The sequence below is a fragment of the Perissodus microlepis genome, chromosome 2 (genome assembly GCF_051167445.1).
Source record: "Perissodus microlepis isolate ML-2025 ecotype Zambia chromosome 2, ASM5116744v1, whole genome shotgun sequence".
In the NCBI taxonomy this organism is placed as follows: Eukaryota; Metazoa; Chordata; class Actinopteri; order Cichliformes; family Cichlidae; genus Perissodus; species Perissodus microlepis.
In genome coordinates, this window is record NC_140462.1 from 18,079,307 (window position 1) to 18,093,705 (window position 14,399).

Below are 14,399 nucleotides of genomic sequence, written 5' to 3' on the forward strand. Positions count from 1 at the left end.
GACATCATGTGAGCTGAACAGATTCGTTCTCACCTTGCCTCCTGACCACTGAGATTCCTTCCAGTTTTATTCATTTTTTTAAATGTCCCTAAAAGCAACATTGTCTCCTCAAATAGTGTGCTAAATGGTGTGGTTCCCTGTGTATGAGAAGTGTTTGCTGATCAATAAATGCGTCACATAAAGGCTGTTAATTAACATCAAAAGGCTTTTACTTTTCTTACCTTTTTCTTACGTTTGTTGTTTGCTTCTCTCTCACACAGTGGAATAATTAAATCCACCTGATAGGAAGACATAAAAAAGCACAACAGTGTATGTCAAACAGGATTAGTTCATAGTCTGTCTGAACGTGTTTTTCTTTAACAGGCTAAAGGATTACCATAGCCATATGCCTTTGTTCTTTGGAAAAAGCTGCTAGACATGCAATGCTTGTCCAGCACCCAAGAGGCTCTTGTGAATAAGACATCACCCTGGAAAAAGTGCACAAAGCAAATGGAGCAGTGCCTGAGTTGTCTCTTGGACTCGAGCCTCTGAGGAAATCTCACAGAGCCAGACTTTGCCTCTCTTGAGGGTTTTACAAATCTGTGAGAAAGAAAACACGAGGACTTTTCTATCTACCCTTGGCTTTGTACCATCTCATGTTTACTGAGGCATAATCAGTGATTTTAAAAATTGCAACGTGAAAATTGTAGCCTGCAGTCAAAGTCTCAGCTATAGCTGTGGGAGGGCTGGAGACTATACCAGCTTTTATAGCACCAGAGGCAGGGAACACCCTAGGTGTTGATGTGAGAGAAAAGGAGTTATATTTGCAAAAAATATATAAGATTACCAGAAAATAGTGTTTCATGAAATAAATATTATCTTGGGGGGGGGATCTCATTGTATAGCTAATCTTTGCAGACTGTTATAATCAATTATACACTTTAATGGGCAAAATTTATTGGGCTGCTTAAATATTCCAGGCTAAAAAAGTTGGTAAAAAGACTAAAAACTAACTTTTCTTTCATCGATGTGAAATTATACATTAGCAGCACAGGTAAAATGACAAACTGATTTCACAAAGCATTGCAAGGCTGCTCTCTATACGAGTGTGATTCAGAAAATCCCTGGTAGACCCAGCTCCACGGTGTCTTTGTCATGACGTTGTTGCTTCCAGCCAGCAGCTTGATCAAGCGAAACAGGCCAGCGGCTATGCCTACAACTTCCTTTTTCTTCAGTGTCCTGTCCAATATATGGGTCATGCAGAGTGCAGTTACTGTCTTTGTGTGTGTGTTTGTGAAAGTGCTGTGCGTTTCTGTGGGAAGATTTTTCTGTATGACAGTCTGCTCTACCTTCTAAAACCTCACTTTATTATACAGATTGACAGCAAAACCACCAGCTTTTAGGCTTTTCTTTAAAAGCGCAGGTGGACCATGACCAGGGCCAAGTGCACACTGACTCACACACTGACCCTTAGCTTTCTTATGTCTTTCTTGTTTTTTGCAATAACCGCTCTAGTTCCTAAGGTAAAATAGGAGGGCCACCGCACTGTACTTCCCCCCACAAAGAGTGACCTTTGAGAGATAATAATGAAATGATAATGAAACCATAGTCAGAACTGTGAAAAAGCTTTAGTGCGCAATGTAGTGTAGGGAGGGAAACGCCATTACATCATCATCTTGATGTGGCTAGCAAAGAGCTAATAAAAGAAAAGATTATGATAACTGGAAAAAGAAGCATCAGAGGATGTGATTTGTACTGAGACCAATGCGCGCTGACACTTCTTTCCATATTCATATAGGTGCACGGAGCAAATGGAAGACATTTATCATAACAGAAGAGTCTACAACGTGTAATTACGTGTTCAGCTTACTTAGTTTGACAGTAGTCTACTTCTGTAAGAAATGAACTGGAGAGATTTCTCTGTTGCGTTGAGATCTGAGTTGAGTCGCTGCAGCGATGCAGACACCAGCAGTGAAGAGACGCACTTTAAATTCCTTCATTATGTTATCCAATTACCGTGCCCATTTGGCTACATAGAAAAATGCTTTCCCAACTTGCTAATTATTGCATTTTGTTTCCTTGAATGCAAGACATGGTGAAGATGGAGATAAACATAGTGCTTTGACCATGGCTTTTATCCTGCATTTGAACACAATCATTCAACTATAAGAAGGTTCATAATAACAATATGAATTTCAATGTAACATGTAGCAAATTATGTATATGACTATGATCCAATTGCAGTATGAAAATGAAGCCATGGTACATTTCAAGTCCCCAGACACATATCAAGGCAAATCTTTTGCAGTCGGTATCGTCCCTTCTTTGTATCAGAAATCCTGCTAGCTCTGTTTCACAGAGACTGACAGGAGGCAATCCATGCTGATATCAGATTGTAGACGTGAAGAAGGTGGGCTGAATACAAAGTAGCTTGAAGAGACATCTGGGAAGATGGGTAGGTCTGAGGAGGCTTTGTGTTAGATTCGTCTCTCTTGGGTGGGCCAAGTCAGTCCCTGGTTGATCGCAGGAATTGCCATTTTAACTTCTGCTGTTGGAGACCTTTAGTTTGTTGATTAGGCTTTGGCCAGAGCCAACAGGAGGTACACAATCAGCAAGCTATATACAGTTAATCCATATTTTTAAATCAAAGTTCAATGCCTTTGGTAAATTTGAAGGATGCCTTATGGAGTACCTTATATAAAGGTTCTGGGTTCCCAAGTTTTTAATAGCAAGACTATATTCTGAAATCTACTCAAAAAAGAAAGAGAAACTTTTGCTAGATAATGTATGTGGGAGGAACAATTCATTCTGCCATGACATTTTGACAGCAGATGTTGCAATTAGGAGTTGGAGAGAGAGTAGATTCAGATTTAACGCAGCGTTATTCTCACAGATAAACGCATTATGTCATGAAGAATAGGATAATATATTTCCCACAGCTATAAATTTAAAGTCACTAGACAAGAATGCATTAGAGAACTGAAGATTAGTAAAGGGTGTATGAGAACAGCCTGGCTGTTGGAGTTCACTGTAGTAGCAACGTGATGTTAAATCTGTCATCGAGCCACAGCTCATTGTGTCCTTGTCATTACTGTGGCAAAAGCAAGTCTGTAAACATGTATTTATTGGTAATGACCCTGTCTGCTCTTGATGCACTATATATATGTTGTTGTGTTTAAAACTGGTGTTTATCACTTTCTAATCCAGTAAAATAATAGAGTACATTGTATTATCAAAATATAAAAATACATCGATTAGTATTGTTCTTTTGTCCAGACCCGCTCCATACACACTTAAGATTATTTCAACCAAAAATTACAGTGTGAAATTTCCACAAATTCGTAGTTCAGGCCTTTTGGAGTTAAACATACTTCATCCCTTTCTCTCTTTGATGACATCCACCCTTCCATTGAGACCATTTCTGATGAGCAGTAGATGGATCCACCGGAGAGCCAGATGCATCTCTCAAGTCCTGAGTCAAGTCTTTGCTGGATTTCTGTGTTTTGTTTTTTTAACCTATTTCTTAAAGGCATCTTGCATTAAAACACAAGTGTAAGATCCCGGTGATGGCCCGATTAAGTGACAAATCATCTGCTGTAGGATGCTCTGTCGGTAACTGTGTTTTCATACTCAAGGTGTTATAGGATGGCAGTGGTCATGTCATTGAAGATAAATGTGCAAGGTTAAATTACAGTGTGCTCCAAATACCATTCCCCAATGTGCCTATTGATCAAAAAGCAACAGCAGTAGCCAAAGGCCATCTCATACAGTGGTGTAAAGACAAGGGCTACACAGGCCATTAAAAACAAAAAATGGCATGTCATTGTATTTCCATGAAGCACACCATTTTGATAAGATGCCTGTCACAAGCTTGAATGATTTCTGTGGTTTGGTTGGCCTGATAGAAAGTTCTGTCAATTATCTAAGAGGTATTAGATCAATACATGAGGCGCAAGTAAATGTCAAGGACAAGTTGGCAAGTAGGAAATTAGAGCAATGTGGCAACAGGCAGAGAAAGCAATTTTCTTCTGTTTCCCATTATGCTAATGGGACTAGAAACTTAGTATTTCCATGTACTATATGAATATCTAATGGCCTTGATATCCCCCAGTGCTTCCTTGTTGGAAACCAGTGAACATCCATACTGTGAAAAGATGTGCTTTTCTGCGTCTTTCTAATGAAAAAGTAATTAACAAAATATGTTTGAACTCCATTGGAAGACCCTCATCCCATCTGATTTGGTGCAATTTTTATCTGTTATATGAAAAATAAACTGATTGTTATTACGTTAAAAAAAATTGAACATATTTGTTGAAAGTAATATTTTTATGTGATAATTAGCTGCTTCGTTATCTGTCCCTGAAATTAGTGGGCAGCTTTCTATATCTCCTGAGGCATGGAGGCTATATGTCGTGAGAAAAAGAGGAATCAGTGAATTTTGCAGCTGTTGGTCTCTTGCTGACCTAGCCTCCCTTCCCCCTCACCCTACCCAGTCCAGTTATGTCCTTATAGATTTGAACTCTATGTAATATATGGAGAACGACAGCTCAAGCCTCTTTTATTTTACTGGATGTGCTGATGTCCGTTATAACTAAAGGATACACCGCACTATAAATGCCTAGCATTTGTCAAGTTATGTAGCTAATCTTTTTGCTTGACCTGCTTGACCTGCAACAGCAGCATATTCCTATAAATTATATTTCCACTTTATAAACATGGCTCAATTGTAATGCTATGGATTAAATCCAGTTCCAACATTCAAAGCTAGTGCAGCAATGATTGTGCTTTTAATGCTGAGAGCTGAAATGTTAAGAGTGCAAGAGTGTGATTATCACAATAAGCTCTTCAAATTTAAAAAGCTTATACAAAAGCAAATACAAAAGATCAATTTCTGATCCAAAGCCGTTAAACAAACAGCATTGTCCTGTTGTATCTCTCACAGATTTGTTAAAAATTAAACACTGCCATAAAAATTTGTTTAACAACCACTATTGTGGAAACTAATGGGGTTCCTTATATAGAAATAAATCAATTAATATAAAATGTTTTCTTGTATAGCTTGTCTAGAAAAAAAAAAAAAAAGATAATTTGGATTCAAATAAGTTTTCACATTTTTTTTTCACCAATTTTTAATTATTAATTAGGTAGCGAGTATCATCATATTCCAAAAACACAATATAACAGTGGTGAAGCTAAACCAGAGCAAGTTGTGAGCTGCAAAGGTAAACTGTGAGCTGGAATTGGCCATACAGCTCTGGTAAGCCAAGAGAAGCTGATGCCAGTTTCGCTGTAGCTTAATTAGTTTGCACTGTTCTCTGTTGGGATTTTCTTTTTAAATATATACTTAAAACTAGTAAATTAATCTCTATTCATACAACACTTTTCAAAATCTGTCTGTTTTGTGTGAGGAAGAACTGTAAAACAAAGCAACCCTGACTAACACTGGCCCCTGCGTTGTTATCCGTAGACTTTTGTTTGTTTGTTTTTTCTTTTTCCTGGACTGAGGGTCGTGTGTACACAAGATAGCAGGATAATGCTTCTGTTACATTGACCAAAATTAACGGCAACCTGAAGGTTTATTTGTTTATTCAATTTATTTATTTTTGTTGAAATCCTGGTGGAGTGGAAAGGTAATCAAATGCTTGCTAGCTCTTCACCCCAGTTGTACTTACTTTGGGTACACATGGTTGATCTGATAAGACGCTCCTGGCAGGTTTGCCAAAACAGCTTTTTCCTCTTGTAGCTGAGTACACTGATGTGAATTTGTGAGTTCAGGAAGATGCAGAGAGGCCTTTCAAACTGAAAAAGTCTTTTCATTTTCCATATTTATATAAAGCCTAACCTATGATAGATTCAAACAGTAAAGTCAGGGGGGGGGGATGTTTATAAAAGCAATAAAGCAAATTACCACTTCAAAGACATTGAAATATTTCTTACTGGCTACACTGTTATAACTATTTTTTCCCTGCATCTAAATATGTGTGTATACAATCACCTTTTGGCTTTGACTTTAGCTTTGTTTTCAAAATCTAATAAAAAGTCACTTGCTAACGAGAGTGTTACAGCCAAAACTTGCTTTATAATGGAAGGAATGACTTGTTATTCTCAACAGCAGCCTGGCACCGATCCTCAAATGAAAGGGATGCAGGGGGAAGCAAAAGGTCAGGCTAATTAAATGTCAGCAAAGAGCATCTTAATAATTGAATCATTCAAACAAAGAACCACATAATTTAGTTTTTAAGGGTTCTGATGAGCCACTTGCAGCCTCTCTTGTAGTTTTATGGTCAATAGATTATTATATTGTTCCATCTTAACAGTGATTCCTGTACACTACATAAACCTCGATAGACTTCACATCCAAAAGCAATTGACTAAGACATAGTTTCCTGATAAAGATGTCAATTTTTGGAAGGAGTTCAGTCTTTCCCAAAACCTCCAGCACTACATCTTAAACATCTGTCAGGACTCATTAGTCGGAATACAAGTGAGTAAATTTTCAAACAGTTGTATTTGTGCCAGAAACCTAAAGATAAAATTGTTTTGACACGCTTGTAAATGGCTTAGGCTGTTTCTTCTTTCACCCTCTCAGTTATATAAGATCCTATTGTGACACCATAAACAATAGCAAGAAATCCAGTTGGATATGCGTCAGGGTTGATAGAGAGGTGATGTTGGTCCTCGAGGGAAAACAAACCCACACGTCCTCCTATAGCAGCGGGTAAGAAGTTCATCCATTGACCTCAAGAGTTTATTTATCCTATTACTCTTTAAATATTCTTTACTTTTGTGCTTTAAATGCACTTAAACTTCTCTCTGCATACTATATTTTCATTATGTTTGATCACCATCAGGAAACATCGTAAAACTACCAGCACTTTATTAACTGAGAAATCTCATACTGCCATTTCCTGTGTGTATTTCCCCAAGCATAAGCAGAAATTACTCTCAGTCAGCTCTATAAAGTGGGGCTGTATTTCACTAGAAGTTTCTGTCTTAATAGTTGGCTCGGAGCACTGACGCATGCATAGTACAGTATAGAAATGGTGAACCTTGTCCTGTGAGCTAGGCTTACTGCGTTGTGGGGCAGACTGAGTGCCTTGACTGCAGTTAACCTCTTCATGATCTTTTATTTCCCAAAATGTCATGTAATAGCATCTTTTCTTTGATCATGAGCCATCCACATCAAAAGCATTCACATGGCACTGCCAACACATGCTTGTTGTAGGGTCTTATTCTTTGTCTGTCAATATTTCTTCAAGATTAAAGAGTTTACTGTCACAGTCATTTGTCTTTGAATTCTTGTGACCACCTGTGAGAGAAAAATCACACTTTAGGCCAAACAGGATGCTTTATTGTTCTGTGTTGGTTTGTGAAAGGGACGCAACCCAAGACAGATTGTTTGTTGTTATCAGTGGCTTACTGCAAGTAAGAGGCTGACCATCAATCCATCCCCTTGTGCACCTGTTTGTGTTTGTAGCCAAGTGCTTGTGAGAGGGGAAAAACAGATAAGAGAGGTGCGCGTATGACATCAGTGTTACTAGAGGGGAAGAAGTGCGTGGAGTGAGGGGAGTTATGGGACCAGTGAGAGTCGAGCTTTCACAAAAGACTGATATGTGCACATCTCTATGATGAAAGGAAGGGCTCCAGTGATAAGGCTTGTATGTTCATGGGCATGTTGTTTGGTTGTCAGTGAATCCATCTAACCTCACTATGTATGCAAGGCAACAAGCTCGCTTTACTTGTGGTACAGACACTGGTAAAATTAATGAGCACAGTAACAGTAAAATTAGAGTTACAGAGGTATAGATGAGCTGTCAGATTAGTTGTACTGTACCAGAAGTACCGTGGGTAAGCACAACACAATATTCAGTCTAAAAATAAAAGTTTAAAAAATATAAGCTTGCTAGTAAAACTATCACAGAAGTGATAATCAAATTGTAAGTGTTGGTCTTTGAATAACAACAGCAAGTTGAGTACATTTGAATGAATTCATTAAAAAATAAAGCTGAAAATGCTTGCTTGGAAAAATGGTGAACACTGCTTAACCGTTAAGTCCACACCTTAAGTCAGTTTTTAAGCACTCGGGACTTTCTAACATTCACACACAAAATCACACTCCAATAAATGCATCGGAGCTACTTTGTCCAGTGATACTTCACCACATTGCATGGAGGAATCGGGGCTCGATCACAGACCTTCCAATTGGTAGACTGACTGTAGTAATTACCGTGCAGGCTATTTTCGGGTACAGTTGGTGTCCATCAGAACTGAGAATTACAGAGGCAAAATGTCACCATATGGAAATGAATATATCAGTCTGCGAAGGAATTTCAATTTTTAAAAAAAAATCTGTTGAGTAATATAAAACAAGTAATGGCACAAGTGGATAAATTGAGTCACAAATTGGACTTCTTGCATGCAGTAAACGCTAAACTGGCCACAGTGATCCATCACTAGAGCCCCCTTTTTTTTTTTTTAATGCCTAATTGTAGTCTGTGCTATTGCAAATAATGCATATCTTAGGACCAACTCGGCTTCACACATGTTTAAAAAATATTGTCCCCAAAGTCACCCTGTAAACTATAAACTGACTATGCAGTTTTTGTGACTCTAAAGCAAAGAGCATAAGATTGGTAAATCAGACTGGTTCCAGACTTGATCAGGAAAACACAGGGTATCAGCAATACTGTGCCTTCCAAGGGACTGAACCTGCCATCTGTACATAGCTTTAGATCTTGACAGAATCATGAACTGTTAACAGTTGTATCAAATTCATGGGGTGCAATATGCTGTGCTGCAGCCAGAGCCAAACAGAAGTCAAATCCAATGTGTACTGTTCTTTGCGTGTTCCTTAAGATATCTCCCTTTGTTACTCTTCTTCTTTTTCCTTTCACTCCAGGCTGTTGGTTATTCTTGTCAGTGGCTGCCCGAGCCTTACTGGAGCTCGTATCAACTCCTTCCTCTCCCCAGTGTGACATTCATAGCATTACAATTGAGCCATCAATCTGTCAAGCTTTACCCCTGCTAAGCCGCAAGCAGTGGGAGGCACAGAAGAGGGACAAGTTTACCTCTGCTTCTGTTTTGCTTCTCAGTAGTTAGGGTCTAACAACTTCAATAAGTCTTTGTCATGATGGGAAATAGATAAGCTTTTAGTTGCCAGCTGAGGCAAGCCATTCAGTTATCATTTTTCACCCTCATTTCGCATCTACTGCTGTGTTTTGTGCTGATGACTGACTTGCTGGCTTCATTTATTTTTTTTCTTTGCCCACAACCCCCACTGCTACCTCTCAGACATGCATACACTCCTTCACTACTGTTTTTCATATCCTCTCTCTTCTCTTTCTCTATGTATTTGTTGCTCCCGTCTTTGCCTCTCCTCCTGGGTAATGTCAGACTGAGCTCCTGTAAGGAGGAGATAAAGCACCCCAGCAGACAAGAGCTTTCACCTTCTGACTTCCTGGACAAACTCATGGGGAAAACATCAGGATATGATGCACGGATCAGACCCAACTTCAAAGGTACAGCGTATGCCATGGCAGACCGTCACAGTAGCCCTCAAGAAAATCCTAGAGAAAGTACAAGCATTAGAAAACAAGGCAAACAGTAGTGAGTCTGTGCTGTGAAAGCTAAACAACTCGCCAAGCTTATGTGCATTTGCCGTGTATGTGTCTTCACCAAAACTGTAGGAAGATTCTAACATTTAAAGCTGTTCGTATGCTTTATGCTATGGGATACACAACCACTGTAATTTTGTCTCAGTATGACCTTACTTCCAAAAACCAAAATTCTGTTACATACAAAATATTTGTGCAAAACTGCTACCTGGATTTTCTAGAGAAGAAACAGTTTGAACCACCCACAAGTCACCAGGAGAGGATATGGGTAGATGGTGTGCACACAAAGCACCTGAGAGTAAGGTTATCATGTGTGACCCCCACACATTGAACACAGCTCCGCGTTGCAATAACATTTTTAAGTCACAGTCACTGTAAGCAGATGAAAAGTAGTGGTACAATGGATACATTTTCTATAGCCTTAGAAGGTGCAAAGACAAATATTCACAGTGGTGCTTTTTCATAAATTGCAGGGACAAGTGTGCATCTATGTTCTTATCTCTTTTCCCCAGGTCCGCCTGTGAATGTCACCTGTAATATTTTTATCAACAGCTTTGGTTCAATCACAGAAACGACCATGGTAAGAAGAGCATGTACAAATATTACAAATTTCTTAAAAATGTAAGTTTTGCTTTTTCTTCGTAGCCCAGAAAATTAAATATTGTAAATACTCTTTGACATGATTATAGCAGCAGATTATGGTACAGTTGTATCTCTCTGCATTATTAATAATAAAAAATACTTCAATTTTCATTTTCCTTTTCTAACTTATTGGTTTCTAATCCTTTAAGTGCTGAAGCAATTTCTGTTTCCTGGAGCATAACAGTGCAACCTTCAGAGACCATTGGGGTCACTGACATGCTGATAATGAACTGTCCACTCTGCAATTAAAATGAAAAATTGAGAAAATGAAAGAGAAGGGTGAAAGGACAGGAAAAATGGCTCCCCTTACGTCTGCATTAACACTACAGTAAAGCAGTGAAGTGTTTAAGGGTATCCGGGGGACTTCCAGAGCTCCAAAGCTACAGTCAGGTTAACCCAGAAAACATTAATATTTTAACTGTAGGACTTTTCTTATTTTATTTTCACTTGTTTGCTAGAATAAAAGAAAAAAAAGTTAATAACTGCAATTGGCCACAGAGAAATTATCAATTAATTGTACTGATTAGATTTCTAATTTAATTACTTATGTATTCTGGCTGCAGGCCAGGCTGTGTTTGGTGTATTTCCTTAGCCTGGCTTGCATTATCAGCTCTCAGCGCAGTCTTTTCTTTTCTTTTTACTAAACCTGACAAATATAATGCAGCAAACAAAGATGAATTATCTGTAATGACCTTAGTGCTTGCTCTTTCTTGTTAGGTGTGATATGAATATTTTTCAGATTTTCCATTTATTTGCTCAGTCTCCAGGGTTTTCACACATTTCACATTTCTCAAATGAAATGATGTTCAAGGAAATATAAAGTAGAAAAATTATATTACTTAATGTTGTATAAAGTTTCAAGCCGTACTCCATCCCAAGAGAATAACTTTCATGATATTTCTGTCTGGCTTTGAGAAGTTTAGCTTCAATTCAAAATAAGAACAGACAAACAGTGACCTGTATCAGACTGGTCCCAAAAACTTCTCAAACTACAGCAGAACAATCCCCTTCTGAGTTTTCCATCTAACTGCAACCTCCACTGATGATATATTTTCCATTAACTACCCTGCGTTCTTCCACAGGACTACAGGCTCAATGTATTTCTACGGCAAAAATGGAATGACCCTCGTCTGGCATACAGCGAATACCCCGACGACTCCCTTGATCTGGATCCATCCATGTTGGACTCTATCTGGAAACCTGATTTATTCTTCGCAAACGAGAAAGGAGCCAATTTCCATGAGGTCACTACTGATAACAAGCTGCTACGGATTTTCCAAGATGGCAGCGTTCTTTACAGTATCAGGTAACTAAAGATTATATTTCTAGAACAGCAGGACCACTGGTACTGGGTTATCTATTTATACGTTTAGAAAACACTTTAATTTATTTTTTAACAACATGAATTTATTAAATTTCAGTCTCTAGTAGGTTTGGATTTGTGAGTGAGAGTCTGACCTGTAGAATTTTTTTTGTCCATTTCTAACCATAAACCCCCTAAAGAGGGAATTATTTATGTGTGAAGTCCATTTAATTATATTCAGTTTGAGCTTGAGACTTTCTATTTTACTTCAGATTTTGTTCTGTCCCCTTTAGGCTTTATATACAACATTACTGTACATACAATATATTCCAAACCAAATTCAGAAAGTGTTGAAATGCTGTGGAAAATGTAAATGAAAAGAAAATGTAATGAATTTGCAAATCTCATAAACCCATATTTTATTCACAATAAAGAACATGGTAAACATATCAAATGTTTAAAGTGAGAAAATGTACTATTTAAAGAAAAGTGTAGCTCATTTTAAATTTTTTGGCAGCAGCACATCTCAAAGGTGAGACAGGTCATGTCATGCAGATTCTTGGACTCTTTTTCTTGATATTATGTGCTGTAGATGATTAGATATTTGCAGCCTTACTCAAATTATGTATATGCATCAGTAGGGCTGTTCGATATAATGATATATATCGGATGACGATATAAAAACGTCTATAGTTTCATTTTACGCTATCGTTTGTTTCGTGGTGTCGCAAAATAAACTGTTTACAGCAATATTTTTTCATCGTTTTGATGGTCACTGTAGTGGCTATATTAATTTCTTAAAGTTCTCTCTTTCTCTTATATTTAATATAACCACACTATGGATGGACAAGCGCCTGTAAAACCGTCGCGTGTCTGCTTATTTATTTTCCACATAAACCTTTCACAATAAAGCTCAAGAACCTGTTGAGACTTTTCAAAATAAACTGAATCACGTAAAAGAATATGCAGAGTATTTACAGATGAGAAGCAAAAAAGAGCCGCCAGGTGCTAAAAAATAAAACTTAGACTCAAACGTTAGAACAGGCTTTTCCCTGCAGCACACTGTGTAATAAATACTCACAAAGAAAACGGCGGCCGTTACAACTTATGTCTAAAAATGTATAGTTTCATACATCGGTTAAAACACTCGACTCGAGGTACACCACGCCCAGCTGAGAACACTTCAGGCAAGTCGAGCTGTCCGAGATTCACAGAGTTTACAGAAAATGTTACATTTTTGTGATTTATATCGTTATCGGGACGATAGATGTCTTATATCGGGATATGAGATTTTGGTCATATCGCACAGCCCTATGCATCAGCAAATCATTACTCAACTTGGGCACTCCATTTCTGCTAAATTCAGTGAAGATGCCCCCCCCCCCCCCCCCCCCCCCCCCCCCCCCAAAAAAAAAAATGCTCCCCAGTCTAGTGCTAGCAGAGAAATGGAAAATAAATCCCACTCAAACATGACTTCTTAACTAAAATATAAAATATAGCAGATTGCTGAAATGCCAGTTACACTCATCTTACTGCATCTTTCCACCCAACCAGTGCATGTCTATGCGCACTGGAGGTCACCAAACTATTAATAGGGTGCAAACATGTCAAGTGGCAAGTGTGTGACGGAGTCTTTGATGCGATTTTGTTTAATGACACTCTGCGCCAGCTGGGAAATTTGCAGCCGACTTAAACGATTGCACGGGAGGAGTAGATGTAGTTTTACTCCGTGCTTGTGTGTCCCGAGTTCCCATTTTAAAGCTTTAAACATGTTTGTAATTAAAACGCTGATAAAATGTACACAATAGAAAACAATTTAATCACAAAAGTCTGTTCGCGTTAAGTTATTATGTTGTGCAGTGATATTTATAATGTTTATATGTTTTGTTGTTGATTTTCCCATCACGAAATTACTATTTTACTGAAAAGAAAAACTTCTTTAGGAAGAGGGAGAGGCATAAACATTGACATCATCCATTGAAAACAGACTCACAGTATTGCAAATACAGATAATCACCTCCTCATTCCACTGATTTACTGCATCTCTTAGGTTTGCTTGCAAACTATGTTCGGTAATTATGCATCAAACATCTTTGTTCCCTCTAAGTGCATGACACAATTTAGGCAGCGAGTCAATCAGTGGAGTATTTGTAGTTTGTTCTTCTGCTGGTGAAAGAGATATTGTCATCATAACACAGTTGCAAATGGGTGCCTGAGTGTATATTGCTGCCGGCTCTTGTCTCACCTCTGGGCAATGCATTACAGCAGGTAATTACAGAGCTTTCCTCCAGACAGACTCCCAAATAGCTCTCTCTCTCTTCTCTAAGAATCCTTGAAGGCTTAATGCATCAAAACAACAAATAAAAGTCGGGATGCCTGCACCAATTACTTCTCTATTACTGTGGTGAGTGAGTGAGCGATCAAATGGCAGACAAATTCAAGCTGTTTTCCAATCTACTATTTTTGAAGAAAAGATCTCTGTTTATTATTTTTATTTATTCAATTACTTTTTATTGAACATTTTCATACAGACTCATAAATTGCAAAACAAAGCAGCTGACGCTGATAAAGCCACTTTTTAAAAATGTTGTAATCGATCGTTTCTTCTTATGCTTCGTGTCTTTTCCTTGAGCTCTGTCGTGCCCTCTGACATCCTCTACATCCTATTTCTCTTTTCCAATCTGTTTTTTCTATCTCAGGCTGACTCTTACCCTGTCTTGCCCTATGGACTTGAAGAATTTCCCAATGGACATTCAGACCTGTACCATGCAGCTTGAAAGCTGTGAGTTTTCATTTCCTCCTCTTCCTTTTGTTTCACTTCTCTTTTATCCTCCTTTAGTTTCTTATTTTCTGCATTTTGC

The 14,399-nt window shown here is 38.2% G+C and overlaps 1 protein-coding gene across 2 annotated transcripts in view; it reads left to right on the forward strand.

Moving 5' to 3' along the window:
- The window catches only part of glra4a (glycine receptor, alpha 4a), a 47,514-nt gene that overhangs the window by 19,301 nt on the left and 13,814 nt on the right, over nt 1-14,399 (forward strand). For both annotated transcript variants that reach the window (XM_084951557.1, XM_084951548.1), the window contains exons 2-5: nt 9,373-9,497; nt 10,106-10,173; nt 11,318-11,541; nt 14,238-14,320. In XM_084951557.1, coding sequence (XP_084807683.1) covers nt 9,373-9,497; nt 10,106-10,173; nt 11,318-11,541; nt 14,238-14,320 — 500 coding nt within the window. The remainder of the gene's footprint in view (nt 1-9,372; nt 9,498-10,105; nt 10,174-11,317; nt 11,542-14,237; nt 14,321-14,399) is intronic.